The following is a 23,803-nucleotide window of genomic DNA, read 5'->3' on the forward strand; positions in this document are numbered from 1 at the left end:
CTAACAAGTATCCACCTCTCATTACTTTCTGATCTTTTTCGTTAATATTCAATGTTTTCCAAGGTTGCTTCATCACAGTGAGTATGCCAGAAAAGTTATGCCTATCGAGCTGCAACACGCTGGTCGTTGTCAACACGTGTTCTTTTACATGTCATCTAATGTGCAGCGTATAAAAGTGTCTAAATAATGATTGCGCTGTTAAAGTGATGATTGTTTAGTCTGGGACAGTTGAAAGAAGAATTTGTGACAGTTGCAGGACACAGAGAAAAAAGTTCTGCATGTTTTAAAATATGCTTTAAAAGTGCCGGTAACTCCCTAAAACACCTGGACACCATAGTTTTTATCAAACATCACTCAAACAGGAGGGAATATTGCATTTGTAGAGAACTATTTTTAGCTGCGCACTGATACACATTTGGTGTCTAGTGATATTTACAGCACCAGGACGGTGTATGTGGGATTGACTGACATAAACTACAGTGTTTGTGTTCATTGTTATAAAGCAACATGTCACCCAGTGCAACAGTGAGGCTCATTAATGTGTTTTTAATAGGTTTGTGACAACAATAGAGCTCTGTGTGGCACAGAGGAGTGAGATATATCAGGCTGTGGGTACACAGGCAGCTCTTGTTAGCAGCATTAATACGCTGTTGTTCTCGTCTTTTTATGGGATTTGTTGACAGTAAGAAAAATATATGTCAGTCTTAAAGGAGGAGTTCAGCACAATGAGAAATGCATTTATTCTCTTCTTTGCTGATACTAAGGCTGTCAAAAGTATTGATACTTTGATACTTTATGTTTCCAAATAAAAACACAGGAAGACTCAAGTAAAACCACAGACATAAATACGAAGATATGAGTAAAATAATAGCAGCAAATAGTATCCTGATTAAATTCACAATACAAGCAGCATTAGACAAACAACAAATTAGAATAAAAACCAGAGTGTGGTGAGCTGTGTCTTCAAGATGAAGACTGAGAGGATAAAGAAAAGAGACGGGTCTACTGACAGGTTTTAAAGGTGTCATTTAAGGGGGAAAGTACAAGTGCAATAAAAAATGATGTAAGTGCTCATTCAAGACCTCAATTCAGTTCAGTCTATTATTCTGCCTGAAATTTGGCTTGCAGCAAAAAAGTGATTTTTTTTTGTACTGTTAAAAAAAAGAAAAAAAATCTATCTTCTGTGTCTTTTTTACTTTTTGCCGTGGTATTGAAAAGGGTTATAGGGTTGAAAAAGAGTATTGTTTTTTTTTAATGTTGGAAATGTATCGACGTTTAAAGTTCTGGTATTGTGACAACTTTAATCGGCACCACTTCCATGACATTAAATATGAAGCAGCAGTTATTAGACGTTCAGGATAGCTTACCAAAAAAACAGGAAAACAACTAGCAAAAACAGAAAAATCTGAACAACTCTGTACTTTGAAGGTCACAAATTAATGTCTGTTTTTCTTTTATAAAAAGTGAAATTTGTTTTAGGAAACTAGTACACCTCCATAGAAATGTAAACATATTTTCTTGACCTTTTTTGCATACAGTAACACAGAAATCTGCAATATACTGACTGGAAAATCATAAAATGACCACAATATGTCATCAGGGATTAAGAAAACATGCTATTCTGACAACAATGCTACAGCTGCGGTGTCCAGCTTTTAAATTTATATTCCTGGCCAAAATACAAACGTTTTTCACTTTCACGTTGATTGGTGTTAAAATTAATGCTGAATGTTTGTTCAGATGTTTACAATAGCTAAATTAAGCAATATGTTAATGGTGTCTGGCAGGCAGTGACTGAAGTCAAAGAGTGTATTTTCAGAGCGGTGGGCTTCTGTTTTCAGATTAATAGGCTTAGCTTTCCCTCTCTTCCTCGCTTGCTATTGTCAGTTTACGATGTTGTGAGCATCCTGCGCTACTGCAGAGCTCCTGCAGCCTGCAGAGCTTCCCCTGAGTCTGGGGAAGCAAGTTGCATCTACTAGAGTCCAACACTTGGACTGCAGTACTGATTTTTACACATGATATTGCTGCATATTACTTTAAACAAAAAATAATCAATTGTTAATTAGTGGGCTTTAGTTGTACAGGCAGGCAGACTTTTTTAACCCTGAGATAGAGCCATACTAGCTGTTTCCCACTGTTACGGTCCTAATGCTAAGCTAGCTGGATGCTGGCTGTAGCTTGATATTTAGCATACAGACATAAAAGCATCATCAATGTTGTCATCTTGCCAAGAAAGTAATTAAACAAATTTCCAAAAATTACAAACTGTTCCTTTAACACATTAAAGTGTATGAGTATAGATTGGTTAAATTTACGTAATAAACAGGACTGGGTTAGTGTGCACAGTTAAGCACTCTTTGTATTGCCTTATAAGTATTTTTTTGTATTAAGTTGTCTAAAATGAAATGGACTGGTGTATTTTAAGTCATGATATACAGTATATGTGGTGTTTTGTGTGGAAGGTAAATATATATATACATATATATATATATGTTTGGAGCAATAATAGCACAAATAGGAATGCAGTAGCAGTAGTATAGTGTTACTAGTGGGGTCAGTGGCAGCAGGACTTTTTAATATCTCCCATTTCCAAGGGAGACCAGCCCCCACAGCTTATATAACACAGGAAACAGATGTTGGCAACACACAATCATCTCTCTCTGCCTTTCTCTCCCTTTGTCTGATCTTTCTTCCCCTTTTGTCTTTTACTCACATTATGACGTGTCACACACAACTTACAGTATGTATGTTTTTTCCGTCGTGAAAATACCTGCACATGGCTCAGCAGTCTGCAGTTTTAGAACATGGAGGCGAATGAAAAACCGCTTCTTTCCTCATCAAAAATACTACAAACTGGTGTAGTGACACAGATACATCTAATTAAATCCATTTCTTTTAAGTGTAATATTGCTTAAACTTGCAGTTTAACGTCTAATGCAGTCAGTTTTTTTTTTTTTAGTTTTTTTTATCTCACACTGTGTGAGATTTTTCTTAAAGTAGGGGGTTAACGTTTTGACTTGTGGATTATTTGTTGTGTAATCCTGCTCTTTAGCTGCAAACACCACAGTGATGTGACAGAGATTTTCCAGCACATAGATGGATGCAATTCAAATAAACACATCATCCAGAAAATAGTGCTCATGTGAGAGGAGTGAGAGCAGATGGGATCAAAGTAGAGCCTGACCAATTTTATGGACCAATATTGGCCTAATATGGGCCTTCTGAGAATATATAGTCTTGGCGTATATGTTTATGTATGACAACTTATAAAACAGAAGACAAGACTTTGGGTTATTTAGATTTAGCATCATGGGGACATTTATGAGGACAAGAGGAGCTTGCTTTCAGGTGATTGTCTTATAATCTGGTTGCTTAGTGTCTATCATTGTCTCTGTCAATAAAACTTCACCAGCAGACTCATTTTCCAATTTCTTCACAGTAAAAAACAGTAAATTATTGACTAATTAGACTCAGTTAAAAATAAAGTAGAGGAGACCGGGGTAAGTTGTAACATTTTTTGTCTCAGCACCTATAACTCACTGAATTTTTGTGTTAAAGCTCTCAAAGTTTGAAACAAAGTACTCTTACTTATTACAAACAACGTTTCCAACTGTTTTTGTTTCCATTTTTGTACTAATTTCACGCCTTTTCCCAGAGGCTTGGAATGGGCTGTGATGGTTCTAGGTGGAAATTTGTTATTATTATGACATAATATATATAAAATGTTTGTAATCTTATAAAGTACATTTCAGTGTTGTTCGGTTTGAGTAATTCTAGAGTGATTTAAAATTTGAACTAGATCACAGATGGTTATTATCCCTCATAAAAATAAATAAAATTTTGCCATGGAGATATTCTGGAGCCTGCAGCAGGAATTGTATTGATACATTGGATGTTAATAGTTTTGAGTCATTTATTAATAAAAAATATCCAAATTCTCTGACGTCAGCTCGTCAAATATGAATATTTACTGATTTCTTTAGTCTTCTGTGGCAGTAAACTGAATATCTTTTGTGGAAAAAAACAAGAAAATTTGAGAAAATCATCTTGGGGTTTTTGACTTTTTATGGACCAAACAACTAATTGATTAATGAAGAAAATAATTGACTGATTAATAAATAATTGTTAGTTGCAGCCCTTGAATCTATAATGAAGATATTTGTTAAAGAAAACGGAACAGAAAAGGTTTTTAATCCAGCTGCAAAACTCACTATATCTGCCAGCGTATCTGTACTTGGTGAATTTTTCCCCTCTAACATCGTGTCAGTCTCAAAAATCCCATCTCAGTCAGGCACTAGATCAAAGGACAGAGGGTGGAAATAATATAAATGGACATCACAAACACAGTTTCAGGTGAAAGTCGAGACCACAGTCCTTTATCACCTGCTTTTACTCTGTGAGATCCACCTTGTGGAGGATGTGCTGCTATTTTTAAAATCTGTGTCACACTGTATCAAAGTTGAACCCCTGCTGAAAACTCCGAGCCAATCTCTGACCTCAAATATTTTTTGTGATAATCGATTTCTGAGACACGCTGCCTTTTTCTCAACTTTTGCGAATTTGTCAGAAAATGAAAAGTCCATTTCACCTCCTCTTGCTTTCCAAGCTCAGATGATGCCTGTTGCCAAGGCGACCGCTATAACCCAGGTGACAGACCCTTCCTGTGAGCCGCGCCCTGTGATTGGCCTATCGACCGGGGGGTCTGCAGATTGAGCATTTTGATTGGCTGGCCGGTTGGCAGAGGCAGGGGCCCCGGCAGACAGAGATTCTGTAGGGAGCATTGATTTAATCGGCTGGCAAGCGGGCAGACAGTAGGCGCGCACACACACACACACACACACACACACACACACACACACACACACACACACACACACACACACAAACGGCTCGCGGGCTGGAGGTGCAAGGGGAAATTTGGCCCAGTGGGGGTCACCTCTGTGGGAGCGAGCGTATGTGTGTGTAATATCATGCTCTCCAGGAGAGGCGTTGCTGGCAGTAATAGAAGCACTCCCAGGAGCAAACCACGCTGGGTAATATCACACTCCCTAGGGAACTCGCCATACACACACTCACCCCCTTATACACACACACACACGTGCACACACAGCTAAACATGGCACATATGGCCTGTGTTCAACACGACTTACATGCTAATGCAAAGATGGAGAGACGGGGGGGACACAAATCAACACTGCACACACATCCGATTAGCTTCTTGCATTCTCACAAGGTCAGATGCTGCAGTGAGTTTTTGACTGATGCGCTGGACATCTTGGGATCAGGAGGTACACAGAGACACACAAGGTGTCCACAGAGGCTCTCATGAGACATGATACAGTTTGTCAAGGAATTTCTGAAAATCAGAAGAAAAAAGATCAGTGTGAGGGTAAATTTTAGAGATATTTTGAAGATTGAACCAGGATTCCTGCTGCATTACATTTGATGTTCATTAAAGCTGCAACAATTATTCGATCAATTAGTTGATGATTATTATTAATCGCCAAATATTTTGATAATCAATTAATCTTTTTGAATAATGTTTTAACTAAAAATGTTCAAATTTCTGATTTCAGGCTGTCTAATGTGAATAGTTTCCAGGTTTTTTTTACTCCTCTGTGACATTAAACTGAATATCTTTGGTTGGGGAACACTGATCAACACTTTTTACCATTTTCTCACATTTTATGGAATAAACAATTGATCAGTTAATCAAGAAAATGATCGACAGATTAATCAATAGTGAAAATAATCATTAGTTTCAGGCCTAATGTTCATGCTTTTGTGTCAAGTTTGAGATGCAGTTATCCTGACAGTATTGTTCTTGGGTTTATAAACTGATTTTTCCTGGTTTTCATATCAAAGTTTGACAGATGTCACCTCATGTACTCATTTTTGTTACATGATCATAACAGAGCACTTGTTGTTGAAGCTGAATGATATGCAAAAGTGATATATACTATGTTTGGACAAATATTGTGATTAAGATATGAGTCATGATTTTAATGGGAATGGTTTGCATTTTATTTAAACAGAGAAAGAGAAATATTAAAAAATGATGATAATTAGATTTTTCTGTACCAAACAAGCAATGCTTCATTTATAATTGTATGTTTTGACACTTTTTATTTTTATCAAAAGATTGTAGCTGCTGAGTTTTGGACATTGCACTTGTAACTGAATAGAGCTCATTTCACATTTATGTGTCATTTAGAGACGCCCGACATGGGATTTGAATAAAATTTTGGACTTAAGTAAAAGGTAAAACTAAAACACTTTCACTTTTAGCACTGCGTAAAATCTATTTGTCTAATTTCTTCAGATTAAACATTTAAGAGAGCTACGTTCATCTCTTAAATTGGTTAAGAACAGCCACATGAAACAGCCTCTTGAGAGCGTCAGTCTTCTGAATTGTGAGACATTTCTGAGTGAAACAGGACGGGCAGGCGGGACGTAATGTTGAGAGAAATGTGACTTGAATGTTGTTTGAATGTGGCGTTGTTAGTTAGCTAACTAATGAAATTGCTCGGGGGGCTTTTGGCATATATTATCAATTAGGTGCGTAGTACGACTGGGCATGTGATCAAAAGGGTTAAAGAGTCATTTGTCATTTTATTTCCACTTTAATATTTCATCCCATCAGAAATATCTAGGCTGTTGTTTATGGCGTGTGCTAATTGCTGTTAGAGATATTAAAGATTTCACACCAAATTAACTTAAATAAATATTATAGGGTTTTTCAGAATAAGAGAGATGCTCGGAAACTTTAGTCTTGCACCTCTCTGTAAGCAGGAGTAAGTTGCTTGATAGATGTGTCTTGTTCTTTACTTTTTGCGGAGAACTTTTCTACTTCTTTTCCTCAGAGTATTTCTCAGAAAAACTGCCGAAAAATACGAGCCCAGGACCCTAAAAGAGGAGGCAAAATAAATCTACTGCTGCCAATTTTTTCCAATGCCGTAAGCTCCACAAATGCCATTCACCTGTGAGTTATCATTCAGGTGAATTTCTGACTGATCCACTGATGTACGGGAAGCAATAAGATGTGTCATCCACTTCAATACAAAATGCTCCTCAGGTTTTAGAATCTGTCTCCAATTAATGCTCACACGCACGGCTCCGGCACATCTGACATTTTCCTCTTAATAGATTCCTCGCAGTATTTGCAGAAATCAGAAGCCTGCAGTCATGACATCTCCCCACCCTGTAGCCTGTACCTGTATCACATCACAGAGCGCTACAAAGTGAGCTGAACACGAGGCGGGACGGCTTTAATTTTATATTTACTTCCCTCTCTCTGTCGCTCTCAGCCTCTGTCGTACACAAACTCCAGGTTTTGCCACATTTAGATGACAAGATGAAAGCGCGGAGAAGTCGGTGAGGGAGACGGAGAATGTATTTTCATGGCGGCCCATCTGAGATCCCTCCCTTTTTCTATAATCTATAGGCTGGTTTCACTCAGATTGGGAGCTGACAGCTTCATTAGGTGAGGGGGAAGCTGCTTTGATCTAAAAATACACACCATCATTGCCTCTGGAGTGGAAAAAGTTAAAGAGTCTCCCTGTGTCTTAATCAGAAAGAAGCGTCCTGATTATTTTCAGCAGAGAGACACACTCTTAGGAATATGGGTTCCAAAAGGGTTCTTCCCGAAGGGCTGAGGCTCTACCCAGAATCAGCTGCTTCTGAAGAACCCTTTTTTTGTGGAAAATGTTTGTCAGGTGTTCTTTGTTTGACAAAAGGTTCCATAAAGAACCCTTTTCATCCAAAGAATGGGTTTCAGCAATCACTGATGAACTCTTTCATTAAGGGTTCATCAAGGGTTCTCTGTACTATAAAATAAAAAGATTCTCTGTAGAACCCCCTGAGTGTGTTCTAGGTAAAACCCTTGAAATATTAAAAAGGCTCTCGGTAGAACGCCTTGACTGCGTTCTTGGTGGGTTCTTGTTAGCACCCTCAGAAGGTGGAACATTCTACATTTAACCCTGAGAAAGGCTACCATGTGGAACCATTACACCATGGAAGGGTTCTCTGTAGAACCTCTCATAGGGGCAAACCTTTCACAGATGGTTCTAGGTATAACCCTTTATGTGGGGTTTTCGGTAGAACTCTCTGAAAGCATTCAAAGTGGAACCTTTAGAAAGGGTTGTACCAGGAACCAAAAAGCGTTCTCCTATGGGGACAAGACAAAGAACCTTCTTGGTTCTAGTTAGCACCTTTATGTGTGAGAGTGCAGAGAACGGTAAAACACTAAGTGATATTTTGTTGAGGCGTGTTAATGAGCGTTCTCACCCTGAGGAGCTTGCGAGTCGCCGCTGTGTGTTCAGGTGTTTTGGTAAATAAGAATCAGCTCTGGACTTTGAGCTCATGTTTGGGCTTTGGACTTGTTGGCTCACATCAGTGTGCTGCGCTGTGTTTGTGATGTGCTCCGAGCGGCCCGATAGCACTTCCAATAACATTTCTCTCTCATCTGTCTCCTCTCCACCCCTCCTCCTCCTCCTCCCTCACCCTCCGCCTCTCTCTCTCTCTTTCTTTCTGTCTTTCCTTCCGTCTGTTTTTTGCAGAGCATAGGCAAAGGCTCTCTGTGGTCCATAGATCCAGAGTACAGGCACAACCTGATCCAGGCGCTCAAGAAGACGCCGTACCATCCCTACTCGCCCGGCCTGGCCACCCCCTCCACCTCCCCACCCACCCTGCCTCAGACATTTCACCACAGGTAAGACGGATTAGCTGATTGGCTGATTGATTGTTCTGTGACATATCTGATTCACTTAATTAATTGCTTAATCACTTCATGAGGTTTGATTGGATTATTTTTACAGGGATAATTGATAAACAATTAACAGAGAGTGGGGACGGACAGACAGACAGACAGACAGACAGACAGACAGACAGATAGACAGATAGATAGATAGATAGATAGATAGATAGATAGATAGATAGATAGATAGATAGATAGATAGATGTTATACACTGAAAAGAGAGAATTGTTGGACAAAGTTAAAGAAATCAATTCACTTAGTAACACAAATTTACTTTTTTTGTCAAATAAATTTCAGACCAATTTAACTAGATTTGAAAATAACTTTATTCTTTTGTAAGCAATTTCCTTTTGTACGGTTCACAACCACGCTTTAAAAAAGTTTTAAAAATCAATGCCCAATTTTTTTCAAATCAAATTAAAAACTAAGACTAACACAGTTTGGGGGGAAACCTGAATTCATCTTTTGTTTCACCTGTTGAATTATTTAACTTGATAATCAAAATGCTTTTATCTGAATTAATGTAGAGTTAAAATATAATATTGCAATAAACTAAAACTAATGTAAAGGAAGCAAAAATAATATTCTGTTGACCACGTCATCATTATGTCTCTTATTGAGATGTTTGGGAGGTTTTTTTTTTTTAGACTTTCTAATTTTATTGGCATATTTTTGCACAGAAATACAAAGTTCAGTAGTTTGTAGTAAAGCCGCCTCACCCCGACAGCTGCCTCAGGGTCTGTAGGCAGGTCTCTATCTAGAATCATCCTCTGTTGCACCCGATGGTTTGACATCTCCTTCTGCATAATATCCTGCCGTCTAGTATTTGCACTACTGCAGAGATGTAGTGCTATTTGTTTAAGTACCCGAGAACACAAAGGATTAAATTGAGTTCTGTTTCAGGTCATGTAACCGCTGGTCTTATGGGGGCAAATATGCATACATTAGTCAACTATATCTGACCACACAGTCAAATGTTAGACTGACTTTATGAAGAGTTTTATCATGTTGAGAATAAGTCATGGACCATTTTGCTTTTTAGACACGTTTGTTTAGCATCTAACTTCGTGTCAAACCATTCACTTTTCTGTTTATTTCAGCTTTACTATTAATGTTTTCTAATAGTTTTGGGTCCACTTGAAATGGCTACCAGCACTTCTCACCTGGACGCTTGAATGAAAGTATCCCAAACATGGAGTGGAACGGCGTTGCACTTTAGGGGCAGGAACAAGTGATTTACAACAAGTTTGTGAACTTTGGAGAGTTTGATGAATCCAACTTACAAGCAGACCTCACAGGAACTAGTTAGAGGTGCTAACTTGATTAATTAAGACTGAAAGAAACCGTTTAAGTCAGTTATTTGAATCTGTATTTTCCAGTTCCAGTTTTTCAAACATGAGGTTTTGCTGATTTCTGGTTGGCTGGTTTACGTTGACTGACTGGAATGATTTTCTCAGGGAATATGTGTTCATGAGCCCAAAATGTGTTGCAGTGGCGTTACTTGTTTTAGTTGTAGACTTGGTTGCTTATTTTGGTCCACAGTTTTATGGTTGGATGACAGGCTCGCACTTGAAGCTATTTTATAGTCAAAAGAAAACGGTGTTGTTTAAAATGAAATGTATGATTCCAGAATAAATTCTGAGGAATGCTTTATACTATATTTATACAATCCTGCTTTGATTGAACTAAATTGAGAAATCAGAGCTAATATGCAGTTGTATGTATCTGTTTTTTGAAGATGACACCTTGGGCTCTGGGAAATAGTGAAGTATTTTTCTCTATTTTCTGATGCTTTATAGAAAAATAAATAGGGATGCATGATAAACATCAGAGTCAATATATTATCAGCTGATAATGGGAAAGTTAGATTATTATTTATTATTCTAATAATGACATTGTTGCTGGTAAGGATTGATGATAAACGATAGACAGTCAGCAAAATGATCTATTAAAGCCAAATGCTACTGGAAATTTAAACAAGTAAATGAACACTTGAAGAGTCAGAACTGTTCTAGTGTTGTGATACGACACAGTCAGAGATCTCACTGTCCACCACAAAATATTGCAAAATAGTGACTTGAACGGCGGCGAGAGCGGCCGCTAACAAACTTACACTGCTTATATCTCTTAAAGGACATGCCTTACCAGAAATGACAATGGTCCCTTAGTTCAGGAATGGAGATTTTTTTTTAACTGTATAATTGTTTCCACCCAGTTTTATCAGCAAAAGCTGGGAGATTGTCCTCAGTCTCTATTGAGCAAAGCATTTAGACATGAATTTTTGGATGTACTGTATATTTGTTGTAATAGTAACATCAGTTAGATTTGGTCAGAACTGTAGAACATTAAAGCATCCATCTTTTGTCACCAAGCCTTAGCAATTGCCACCCTCAGGTGTGCGTGACTACAGGTTATATGAACATCTTACATGAAAAGCAGGTAATCATCAGTTATTGATCTTTGCTGAAAGAAATCCATACGGTGCATCCCTAAAAATAAGCCATACATGCACAGATCAATGAAAATAATCTGTAGTTGCAGCCCTAAAGCAGATACAACATAAAACATACACACTCCTCCACCTCCTCTCTTCCTCTCTCTCCATCTGTCGCTCTCTCCACCCACCTGGCCCTAGGCGTTATATAGCTGACCCGCCCCATCCTCTTCTTAAATCTTTTTGCACGCTGTTTTCACTCCCATCCCTCCTCCTATCTTCTCTCCCCCCTCCGGCACATCGCAGGTAAAAGAGCTGCTCGCCTTTTTTTTTTTTTTCTTGCTCTCTCCACATGTTCACTTGTTCACTCCCTCACCCTCTCCGCAGTCTTCCCTGTCCATCCCCCTTTCAATCCACCTTTCCTCCGGCTCCTCGCACTCCTCTCCGTTCCGCTCCTCTCGCTCTTCTTGCCTCCTCTTTTTAATGTCCCATACACCCTCCCGCTCATCCTCAGGCATACATTACAACTAGCGGGGCACTCAGCACTCCGTCTTCTTTATTTATCCCCTCTGTGATTTATTCCCACTCTTTTCACTCCATCTCCACCACTTTATCATTCAATTAAATCCTCCTTTGTCTACATTCACTTCACACACACCTCTCCGCAGCATCCACCTGTGTTGTTTCCTCCACACTCTCCTCCCCTGACCTCTCCCTCTGCTAACTTCTCGGTTTCCGGCTCTTCTGACCATCCCTGTGGAGATGTCAGCGAGAGTACTATTAGTTGTCTTTTTTTTCCCTCTTTCTTCCGCTTGTTCTCTTTCTCCCTCTCCCTCTCTGAATACCCCCACCACCACCTCATCCACCTCCTCCACCTCCTCCACCCCGCTCCCCAGTTGATCCGGGCAGGTTGGCTTGCAGAGCCAGCGGACTGTGTAAGACAGAATAATTGGTTCACCATAAAATGTAAAAGTGTCATTTTGAACAATGAGGTATGGGGAAGTGGAACAAATTGGAGGCCGGATTCGGAACATGAGGAGGAAGGGGGGAGGCGGGGGTGTAGTGAGGAGAGGTTGGGAGTACGGGGGGGAGGAGAGGGAGAGGTGGGGGGGTTGTTCATTTGCATTGTGACACACAGCGAGAAATGAGAGAGCAAGTGAGGAGAGTCCATTTCTTGGTTAGAGTGCAGCCTGGAGTCCCTTGTGATGCAGCACCTGAAGAGCATGTATTGTGTCAATGTGTCTCTGTACACTATCTATATAGCTATACTTTTCCGTGTGTGTGTGTGTGTGTGTGTGTGTTGTCTTATCTTCCCAGCAGTGACTTTTTTCTGTTAGAGCTGCACCTGACAATTATTTTAGTCATGAATTAATCTGATGATAAGCTCCAAATAACGATTATTTTCATCTTCAATTAATCGGTCAATTGATCAGTTAGCTGCCTGCTCTGCAAGAAAATGGTGAAAGATGTCGATCAGTATTTCCGAAAGTTTCTGTCTTTGTCCACAACCAAAAGATATTCAGGTTTCTGTCAAAAAGGAGTAAAGCAACTAGAAAATGTTCACATTTAAGGAGCTCGAATCAGAGAATTTTGACTTCTTTTCTTAAAAAAATAAATTATCTCTTTAATTAATTGATTATTACATTAGTTGGTGATGCACTGACTAATTTTTAGGTCTTTAAAATGTCATAAAATAGTTGAAAATGTACATCAGTTTGCATGCTCACATCTTCAATTTTTTTCTCTGACAAACGACACAAAGATTGATTCTGTTCAAAACTGGCAAATCCTCAACAAAAGAGTGGTGTCCACGTTTCCTTTATTGGTCATCAGAATAGTTGCAGATGAATTTTTCTGTCCATTTGTTCATTAATCTGTCACTGTCAGTGAAAAATGTTGATCAGCGTTCCCCAGAGCCCGAGATAACCAGTGCTGTGCATGAAGGCACTAATGCTTCATGCTTCTGGTGAGCGGTGAACTGAACAGATCAGACTCTCAGCAGAGAGAGAGCAGAGCAAATATGAACAGAAGTTTCGACGTGATATAAAAACTTTCTTTGATCATGTAGCGTGAAGTGCATAACCTGGGCTACACTGCACCTCCTCTGTTAACAGTGAGAAACAGACAGCTAGATCTACATTCTACGCTTGTCTCCGCTGTCTCGTCTCCCTCTTCATCCCCCTGCTGTTCTCATACGTTATGGTGTGTTAATATTGAACTGTGAAGTTCAAAATTCAACAGTATGTTGGTGTACAAGAGAGGGAAACAGAATTTTCACTTTTTTTTTTACTTAAAAAAATACTTTATCGATTATCAAATTAGTTTTGATTAATTTTCTATCCATTTGCTTCTGTAGATTCATTGACTTATTGTTGCAACTCTCGTGTCCTTGAACTTTCTTTACATACAAAATCTATCTACATTACAGCTGTTTGCAGTCTTCCACATTAAAGACTAGAGAGAAAGCTGATGAACAACAAACCATTTAATGCAAGATATGACCAAATATACATTTGCCTTTTGTGCAGGTAAAAGAAATACTCTTTGACTCTTGGATGGTTGAGTGTCCTTGAATCCTTGAAAAGGAGAGCATTCAAGAAGTTAGTGCTTTCAACAACAACTTTGACAAAACACACAAAGGCTTCTAAATGTTACCTATAACTGTATAACAGGCGTATTTCAAGTGTGAGCAGACTTTTTTATCCTTAGATTAATGGAAACCAGTGGCTGGCTGGAAAGTAGAAAATCAATTTAAGAATTTATGGCGTGCTTTAGAAAATTGGCCAGCAGTAACCTAAAGCCCATGCACAGCATGTACAGTATGCACGATTTGCTGCTAATGGGCTAAGACATGAACACCACTCATATGGTTCTTTGTGAAATACTTCTCTAAGCAGTAGGAAGGAATTTACAGTGTTTTTGAACATTAAAGACACTTCAAAGAGGTGAATTTAAAGGGAAACTACGGGGTCATTATTACAATAAATGCACTTACATAGAGCTTTAAAGGGTGATATCAAGCCACATGGCTCGGCTTTTTTTGACTTTCCATTGTCAAAAGTTGTGAGTAGTACCTGGTTGGTAACACCTGAGCCCAGGTTTCAAGTGAGCAGAACTGATACTTCATCGTGTTTCCTTGTAGTTTCACACAGTGTCGCTATTGTTGATAGTTGATACTATCTGCAGTGGAAAATGAAATCAAGAGACATTACCTGGTACCTAAAGTGAGTCAAGACAGGTAGAGCCAAGCTGTACCATGCAGTGGAAACACTGTTTAATATCACCCTTTAAAGCTTTATGTAGTAACTTGGCCACAACTGTGCACAGCATGTATAGAGGGTCAGAATTTGCAACTGCAGTCTCTTACGCTTTATCACATTAGACAATAAACAAATTCTGGAGCTTGAAGATCACAGTGAATAAAAATGTATGTTGAAAAAAAATCTAATAAGTAGACCTTGAGTTGAGATTGCTCAAGTCCACAATATAATATTTATAGTGATATTAAAAATAAAAAACAGTAACTTTAAAAAATGTCCTTTCAGAAATAATATTTTTATTCTGACATAGCAATATTCAATATATTGTTACATCCCTATCAGATACAGTTTTGTCCAACATGATATGATACCTGAACTTTGTGTTTTTTTGGCCAATACCAAGTACCGATCCAATACCAGATGTTGACACCAGCATATTAACCATGTATGGATGTGAAATTATTGCAATCACTGTTGCTTGGCCTGGCTCAGGTTAAAAAAAGAACTAGCAGGGTCCCGTTTCGAGGCTAATAAATTACATGTCAGACTGGTGCACAGACTTATGAACTTGTGATAAACAATCCAGCATTTTAGGCTGGAATGAAGACATTTCTGATACAAGTTGGCATACCAGTATAGACAGTTAAATGTCTAACTTAATATAAATACAGTGAAATAAAGCCATCACATAGAACTTGAAGGTCAAGGTTGTTGTTTGGTACTATAGAAAGTTAGGCATCGGTCAGTCTTCGGATTTGGATTAGGTTTAGGGAATAAATCTAGTCAGAAGACATGAAAACACACAGAATAAATGAACAGGTTGTGTTAGAATATGGGAGCAGGTATTAACTGTTTCCTTTAATATATCTTGGAACTCAGCAGGTCTAATCAATATAACGCAGTATCTCTCTCAAGAGCCCTCACTCTCAAGAATATTATGTTATGGAGTGTAATGACTGTGAATGGTTGCACAGCGTGTCTATTATGTTAAGGTCAAGGACTGTCTCAAGCAGTTCTACACGACTCGGAAGTGGAAGATGAACCGAGAGAAGAAGATATAGAAGGAGAGTGGAGAGACGGAGGAAAGGAGGGGAGGTAGGGAGAAGAGAGGAGAGGGAGAGCAATGATGCTTCTTTGTCCTCTACTCTATGTCGCTCACACCTCTTGGTTTTTCATGGACCATAATAACTCACACCGCTCCAGTCGACCCCCACCACCTGCAGTTTGCTTCAGAGTGTGTGTCTGCACGTGTGACTGGATCTGCGTGTGTGTGTGTGTGTGCGCTTGTGTGTGTGTGAATGTTTTAGTCCAACACTGCATATGTGAATGTATCCTATGCATGCATTCTCAAATAGGTGTACGAGGATGTGTCTGACATATGCAAGGGTGTGTGTGTGTGTGTGTGTGTGTGTGTGTGTGTCTGTAACTGTGTGTGTGTGTGTGTGTGTAAGGGAGAAAGAGAAAGACAGAGAAAGCATGCTGGGTACGCTCTTTGAAATAAAGATGTTAAATAGAGCCATATAGGGTACCAATTTGGTTCCTGGTAGAACCCTTTATAAAGGTACCTCATGGATCCCTTTCAGAGAGTTCTACTGAGAACCATCTGTAAAAGGTTTCACCCACAACCCCCTATGAAAGGTTATATAGAATCTAGAATCCTCTCTGTGGGTTTGATCTAGAACCCGTCTTCCTGGGGGGTTCTGCAGGGAACTTTTTTTTTATTCCAAAGGTTTTATCAAGAACACAGTCAGGAGGTTCTATCAAGAACTTTTTTGTATTCCAAGGGTTTTATCTAGAACCCATCAAGGGATTCTCCAAATGACCTTTTTATGTTCCAAAGGTTTTGTCTAGAACCCATCAAGGGGTTTCTACCAAGTTTTAATTTAGAATATATTATAAAGGTTTCATCTAAAACATAGTCAGGGGTGCTACTGAGAACCTTTCTGTATTCCAAGGGTTTTATCTAGAACCATCATGGATTGCTGAAATCCTGCAGGAGGTTCTTTGGATGGAAAAGGTTCTCAACCCTCAAACAGACCCTCTCTTCAGCCCTTCTGGAAGAACCCTTTTGGAACCCTTATTTCTCAGAGTGTAGGAGGTCAGCTCTGTGGTGCATTCCTTCACACCCCATCAGCATCTGGATGAGAGGAGGAGGAGGAGGGGAGGAGGATAGAATGGATGGAGGGAGGAAAAGGGTGTCTCAAGGGGGTTGGGGAGGAGCTCCCTCCCTCACTCCCTCCCTCCTTCTCTCTCTCCATCTCTCCTTCTCTTTCTTTCTTTCTTTCTCTACTTCCCTCCTCTCCCCTCTCCTGGAGAAAAAAGATGAGGGGAGATGTTGGGTGGAGGGGGGGTGGGGGGGGTTTGCAGAACGAGCGTCTGCCACGAGTTTAGCCCCTCGCCCACTACATTAAATGCACAGGGTCTCCTTGGCAACGGGAACGCCGCCATGGCAACACATGTAGTATAAGGCAGGTGCTGTCGCACTGTGAAGCCATTTGTTGAGAGAGAGAGAGAGACAGCGCAGGGATGGGATGAGAGACAGAAAGAAAGAGTGAGAGAAGAGTGAGTGAGAGAGAGAGAGAGAGAGAGAGAGAGAGAGAGAGTGGGGAGAAGGGGGAGAACAAGATGGGAGGGGGGTGGGGTGGTAGGGAAAACAGACAGGCTGTTAGCGCAGGAAAAATATGTTATCGCCGTGGCAACGCAATGTGGCAACTCTCCATGGCAACAGCAGGTGGCTCAGGGCTGAAATTTGCGTTCGCTTGCTTTTGCTGTTTCGTATTGCTGCTGCTGTTTGTGTGTGTGTGTGTGTGTGCATGTACAGTAAAGTGTGTGTGTGTGTGTGTGTGTGTGTGTGTGTGTGTGTGTGTGTGTGTGCAGCCGTGCGTGCGTGTGTGTCTGAGTGTGTATGAGTCCATTATTCCCCTGCATCTGGTGAGGTGAGAGCCACATCACAAGTGCAGACGTCCAAATCCTCTCATTCAGCAGCTTAGCAGAACATAAAACAGGACTCATATTACAAAGGGAACTCTCCTGATGAGTGCAGAACGAGTGGGCTGCTTTTTCAGAGTTCACAGCTTCCCCAGGTGTTTTCTGTCCTGTTTGTCTGTTCTATGTGTGTTTGTACATATGATCCATGTTGTCAGACACACAATCACTACACTCTTAGAAATACAAGTGCTAGAACCCCAGAGAGAAGCCTTTTGTTTTCTGGTTGTACCATTGATAAAGGTTGCACCTGGAATCCTTTCAGGGCCGTCTTCGGACAAATAAGCTCCGGTTCTTGAATCAATTCCGGACCAATTTGTTTTTGCTGTTCAGAACTAGAGATGTACCAACCCACTTTTTTCTGTTCTGATCCAATTCCAGTATCTGAATTTGGATATCTGCTGGTAATGATGTATACCAAGCACTGAAAAGCACTCTCAATGTTTCTGATTATTTATTATTGTTATTATAATTAGTAGTAGTAAGATTATATGAGGGTGAAACTGATCTCTAGTCTGGAAAGCTTGTGCAGTTTGTGTAACGTTCCTGGTAATGGCATCCTTTAACCACTGTGGGGTGCTGTAGTATTCTGGCTTGTGATATTCACATGCGCAGCTGATAGGCTGAGAGACCTCATTTGCATAATTTCCCACGATACATTGCTGACGGTGTAAGTTTTCTATTTTATGTTACAAAATGCAAATGTCACTAATGTTTGTTAGTGTTTGCAATGTGTTTGTCATGCTTTCATGAAGTGGTTGTCATGTGCTTTGGTTTATGTTGGTCTTCACTCCAGTTGTGTTGTAACACTTAAGTTTTAAGTCAAAACACTATTTTTTCCAGGTTTTCTGCCAGTCGTGGACTTCTGATTCAGATATTTGAATTTGCTATAAGCGATACTGATGCCAGCGCTCTTTTTTCTTAAATATTATTGTTGTTGTTGTTGTTGTTGTTGTTGTTGTTGTTGTTGTTACAGTTGATGTTGACGCACATCCAGTCAGAGTTTTCACCATCTGGAAAGCTTGTATAGTTTGTGTAATGCAACAAGTGTAATGCCTTACGTTAGTAATTGTCATTTTTCTGCTGGTTTATTGTTACACCATGAGTGAGCTGGCAAATACTTGTCTTCATGCCAGCTGTATTTGCAAATTAAAACTTTGAAAAGCACTATTAATCTCATGCTGTTTAGCATAGTTTTACAAAGAGAATATATGTGGGGTTGTTGAATTTGGATTGGAACGTGGATCGGTGATGTGAGTCCCATATCTGATGTTTGACTCAATATAATGTATTACATTGGTTTGGAATGGTTCTATTTCTGACTGAGATCCATGTTATAAATGTGCTGTATGAATGAAACCTGAACAATACTGGCATATCCCATGTCTTCATCTCAGAATGCTGAATTCAGAATACTAAATTTGCAGTTTACATGACCTGTGTCAAATTCAGAATTGTCATATTTGGAATAATAGTGGAAAATTAGTATGCATTTAAACGTAGTCATTGACTGTGTTTGGGAACAGTCTGTCTAGCACCAGAGAGGGAAAAAGAGAGGAGCAGTCAGACGTGTTGTCTAATGGGGAGCTAAAGACCACTCAACCTGGAAAAGCTCTTTCAGCCTCTCTCTTTCCCCTCTATCCCTCCATCTTTCTCCCCCCGTCTTAAAATTATGGATTCACCAGCAGCAGGACTGTATCTATTGTCTTCTTGTGTATGTGAGTGAAGATGTCTCCGTCTATGTGAGAAATGCCGTCATTACCTCCCTCATTAGTGGTGCAATGATCACCTAAACCGAGTCCCCGGCTTTGTGTGTACTTTCCTCTGCATGTGTGTGTGTTTTAATGTGTCGCGCTGTACACTCGTCGCTCTTAAACATGCCTGTCTGACATGAGCGCGTGTTAAATGTGTGTGCGTTGATGAGGGTTTTTTTTTTTTTTTTTTTTTTTCATATGTGTGTGAATGGACCAGTGGCGGGCGGTGGGGGGTTGTCATGAGAAATTACCCCCATGGACTACAGCGGCGAGGCTGTAATTCTCCGAGGTAATCACAGGGAATAATGGCAACAGTGGGACACCCGGGAATCTAATCACTATAATCAGAAGCACTGGCTTATGGGCTCAAATTCCTGCCTTGCTATCTGCCTCGTGATGAAGCCTGCTGGGCTGGTTGGCTGCTGCAACATGATCAAGTGATTGACCAGTTTCTCTTCTTCTTCTTCTTCTTCTTCTTCTTTTCTTTTCTAGTCCTCCATTGTGGTCGGGGAGTCCCCTCTTCAGAAAGAACGGAGGAGTTCTCCTACAAGGTACCGTTTCACCTCAAGTCGTCTACTGTATGTTGTGTGATCTCCCGCCTGTTTCTTTCCTTTCTTTCTGTCTTTATCTCTTGCTCTTTCTCTCTGTCTCACCCTCTTCCTCCCCTCCCCTCCCTCCTCCTCCCCTCCCTTCACCCTCTACGGATGTGCCAACTCCAATCATCTCAATTCCAAATCCCTCTTTTTAGAAGCGCACCTTGAGAATACCGAGTGCTGAGTTCTGACACTTGGCTCCGCGCCAGAGGAGGAATGCTTTTTCTACGGAGGCGTATTTGAAAGTTAAAAAAAAAAAAAAAAAGAAGAAGAAAAGAAGTGATAGAGACACAGCAAGCGAGGGAGGGAGGGAAAGAATGAAAAGAGAGGGGAGAGAAAATCTCAGCTGCAAATCAGAGGCTGGGGAGCAATCCCCTCGCCTCCTCTCCTCATTCAACACAACGCTCACTCTTTTACTCTTATACACCTCTTTTTCCCTGTATTTCCCATTATTCCTCTCCTCTCCTCCACCCCCCCCACCCCCACCACCCGTCCGACCTCCTCCCTGGTGGCTGGACGGCAGTTTAAATGGACATTCAATCCCAATCAGGGAGCACTCCGGGAGCTCGCTGGGCTGCCGAGTCCTAAATGGAGGGGGAAATGGATACATTAGGCGTCTGCGGCGCGCCCTCCATCGCCGCTGATAATGGAGTAGTAATGGTCAAGGAGCCGAGGTTGGAGAGAGTGTCTGAAAACCTGAACTCCCCCCAGACGCACACAATCTGAGAGTGATGTGTCTGAGCGGCTGGACAGACAGATAGACGGAGAGGGGAGACAATCAGGAACTTGACTCTGAGTGCATGTGTCAGGGTTCTTCCGGGTGCTGGAAATCCTTGGAAACAACTGAATATTAATGTGATGTTTTCAGGGTTTGAAAAGTGCTTGGATTTTGGATCAACAACTTGAAACTACTTGAAATTATGATTGACCCTTCATAAGTCACGCCCCTTTTCTCTCTGTGCTCAGTGACACCTGAGCAAGCTCGGTACCTCGGTAGGTAAGAAAACCAAATGATGAAGATCGTGAAAAGACATTGATGAGGGACCTAAAAAAAAACAACTTACTTTATAGCAAGATAAAGTCTCATTTAAAGCTATAAAATGTAACATAAAAAATCCTAGAAGAATGTATATGTATATTTTCTTGAGTTGAGTGTTTACTTTATTCCAACAGTTTCCAACAATTGTCCAACTCAGAGAAATCTGTAATTTATTCATGGTAACAGTACAGTTCCTTGCTAGCTGCTAGCACTAAGACCTCCAAAACACGGGATCCGTCAGGTGGTTGTTTAATAATAAGGAAAAAATTCAAGAGAGATACATAGCTTCAGCTTCAGAGAAAATGAGGGACACTGGTGCGGTCAGTGTAATTTATCTAAATGTAAGGTGAAAGAGTTGAGTGGAAGTGTGGCACAGAGGAGCAACAAGCAAGCGTGTGGGGTCGTCACTATATGTGTACAAATATGTGATTTACCGCAGCTGTAAGGTGCTGGGAAAGCTTGAAAATGCACCTTGGAAATGCTTGAAAAATTCTTGAATTTGACTTTGGAACAGGAACCCTGACATGTGACAGGGAGAGACGGCGAAAGGAAACTTTTTAAATGTGTAATGTGTTTCTGAAAGGGTGCAGAATGGTCGGGCGTGACATTCGGAGGCAGCGGAGAGAAAGAAAGTTGTGACAGACAGCCAGAGGCAAAGACAAGGAAAAAGAGGAGGAGGGGGTGGAGAGGTGGACTGCCAGAGAGAGTGAGTTTGGGGCTGTTAGTGCCCTCCGTTATTACTTCCATCTCTCCCATTCCCAGAGCTTTCAGAGCTTCTCCGCTCTGAGCTGATGTGGGCTGAAATCTGCCTCTCCCTGTGGCCCGGCACCGGCTCAGGATGAGCACAAGGACAATGCCTGGCAGCTGTGTCCTTAATCCAACCCATCACCCCCAAAGTTCAACGTTTAATAGCTCCAAATTATAGGGGATCTGCTCGGCCTAAGTGTTTCTAGTTCATTTAAGCACTGAGGTCACCAGCTAAGATTTCAGTTGTATTATTTAGAAACTCGTTCTCAGGCTTTATTTACCTGTCAGCTGCAAACGAGGGGAGTTAATAGAAAAATTGTCCGGCTGTTTAATTGCAGCAAATCAGCACATCCCAACCTCTTTGAAGGTTCAAACATATCTACCAGAACAGTAAAGAATTTTTTGTTTGTTTGTTTTATTGCAACAACAGATAGCTAGAGAGCAAAAGTTTTTTTTTATCTATTTTTATTTTTATTAAATTTTGAGGTGCTTTTATTTTTATTTCATGGTACTTCATATTTAAACTCAATCACAATACGGTTCACCTCAACCAGTTACAATGTGTTTTTATGCTATTAAGATGTAAAAGTTGTGATTACAAGTAAAAGTCCTGCATTCAGAAGTTGTTGTACACAAAATGTACTTATAATATCAAAAGGAAAAGTGGGCACAGACACACTGTTTATTATTATGATATTATCAATGATGCAAACAGCTTAATGTTGCAGCCGGACAAGGTGGAGCTCAGTTGAGCTCTTTTATGTACTGTTACAATTGTGTCATATTTTGGATAGCAACCATACCATATGTGTAAGATTTATTTAAAACCTTAATTTGCAAAGAAATGAGCTGTAAAATAAATGTAGAGTGAAGTGGAAGTAGAGATTAGCATAAAATGGAAGTATGTACAAGTACCTCGTATCTGCATTTGAGTACAGTACTTAAGTAAAAGTACTTACTTAAATAAACAAAATAAAGACAGAGGGCAGGCCTCTGTCTGTATTTTCTTATTTCCTACTTATTTTGCTGTGCGTGGGACACTAACCCAAAATGTTTGTATTTGACGTCCTGGAAATGAGACTAAACAACTGACTGACTTTCTGGTGCGTTTACAGACAGCTCAGATAAATCCTACTGATTCTCCTTTTAAGCTCATCATCTGGGTTACTTTTTGAGCCTTGACAGAGCTACAGAGACATTATACTTTCCACTGGCTGAGTAGTGGTCCTCATGACGACTAAACTCAACTGCAGGTGTAAAATGAATAGAGTGCTCCTGTACATTTTCGAAGCAATATGAGACTCTAAAAGATTTTCAAGGATCCCAGATCATATTTTCCCAAATAGCAGGTCAAAAGATTTGATTTTTTTAGAATCTAATCAGGGGAATAGACTTGAAAATCAGCGAAAATGTGAGAAAATTCAGGCAAACTGCATTAACAGAAAAGAACAGGAGTTAAAGGTTGAATTAGATGAGCAGAAATGTAGGAGTGTAGGTGTTGTGCTGGTTAACACTCAGTCTGATATGACCCATGCTTGTAGCTGTGTGTAAAAGGCTTATTAAGTTCCAGTAATTAAGTGTTGCTTTTATTTGCCCCCCCCTCCCCCCGTAAGTCATCACCCATGTCAGTCAGCCAACCACTTAGACGCTCAGCTGGAGTGTCAGATAGACAAGCCGGTTAGCCATCCAGTTAAACTGCCAGCATTCTCAGCCCACCAGCAATCCAGTCAGTCAGTCAGTCAGACAACATTAGTATGCATCTTGCCCTCAGACTCTGTACTCAGTTTAACACACGGCAGCCAAGCACATAGACAGGAGGGGACGGGGCGGGGGGCTGTTTTGACTGAGCAAGAAGCCACTTTCAAACGGTTGCGTTCTCAAGGTCTGCTGGGAGTGACCTTTGAACCTTTTGGACTCTGTGTGTGTGTGTGACTTCAGTGTGTGTGAGTGTGTTTTTTTTTTTGTGAGCCTGTCTGCTGCGCTCCTCTGCCAGCCGTGCAGAGACTGCAGCCTGCAGGGCCATGTGGAACTCATTTAACAGGAGAGCAGAGGAGGCTGAGTGCGTCTACGGCACATGAGAGCGCAGCGGAGAGGGGAGGGAGGCTTGCCCTGGAAAACAGGCAGGCAGGGAGACAGGCGGCAGGCGAAGACGTAGGAAGCAGACAGAAAGGCAGAGCAGCTGAGCAGACAGAGGAAAAAAGACAGACTAGAGGATATTTTCTCTCCAGGAAAAAG

At 40.5% G+C, this 23,803-nt stretch overlaps 1 protein-coding gene across 1 annotated transcript in view; it reads left to right on the plus strand.

The window, feature by feature from the left end:
• Positions 1-23,803, plus strand: part of ches1 (checkpoint suppressor 1) — an 80,632-nt gene that overhangs the window by 48,374 nt on the left and 8,455 nt on the right. Inside the window, exons 3-4 of the mRNA XM_084737228.1 lie at positions 8,559-8,710; positions 19,682-19,740. Of these exons, the coding sequence (XP_084593354.1) occupies positions 8,559-8,710; positions 19,682-19,740 (211 nt within the window). The remainder of the gene's footprint in view (positions 1-8,558; positions 8,711-19,681; positions 19,741-23,803) is intronic.

Source organism: Lutjanus erythropterus, chromosome 15 (assembly GCF_056507025.1).
Source record: "Lutjanus erythropterus isolate fLutEry1 chromosome 15, fLutEry1.hap2, whole genome shotgun sequence".
In the NCBI taxonomy this organism is placed as follows: domain Eukaryota; kingdom Metazoa; phylum Chordata; class Actinopteri; order Lutjaniformes; family Lutjanidae; genus Lutjanus; species Lutjanus erythropterus.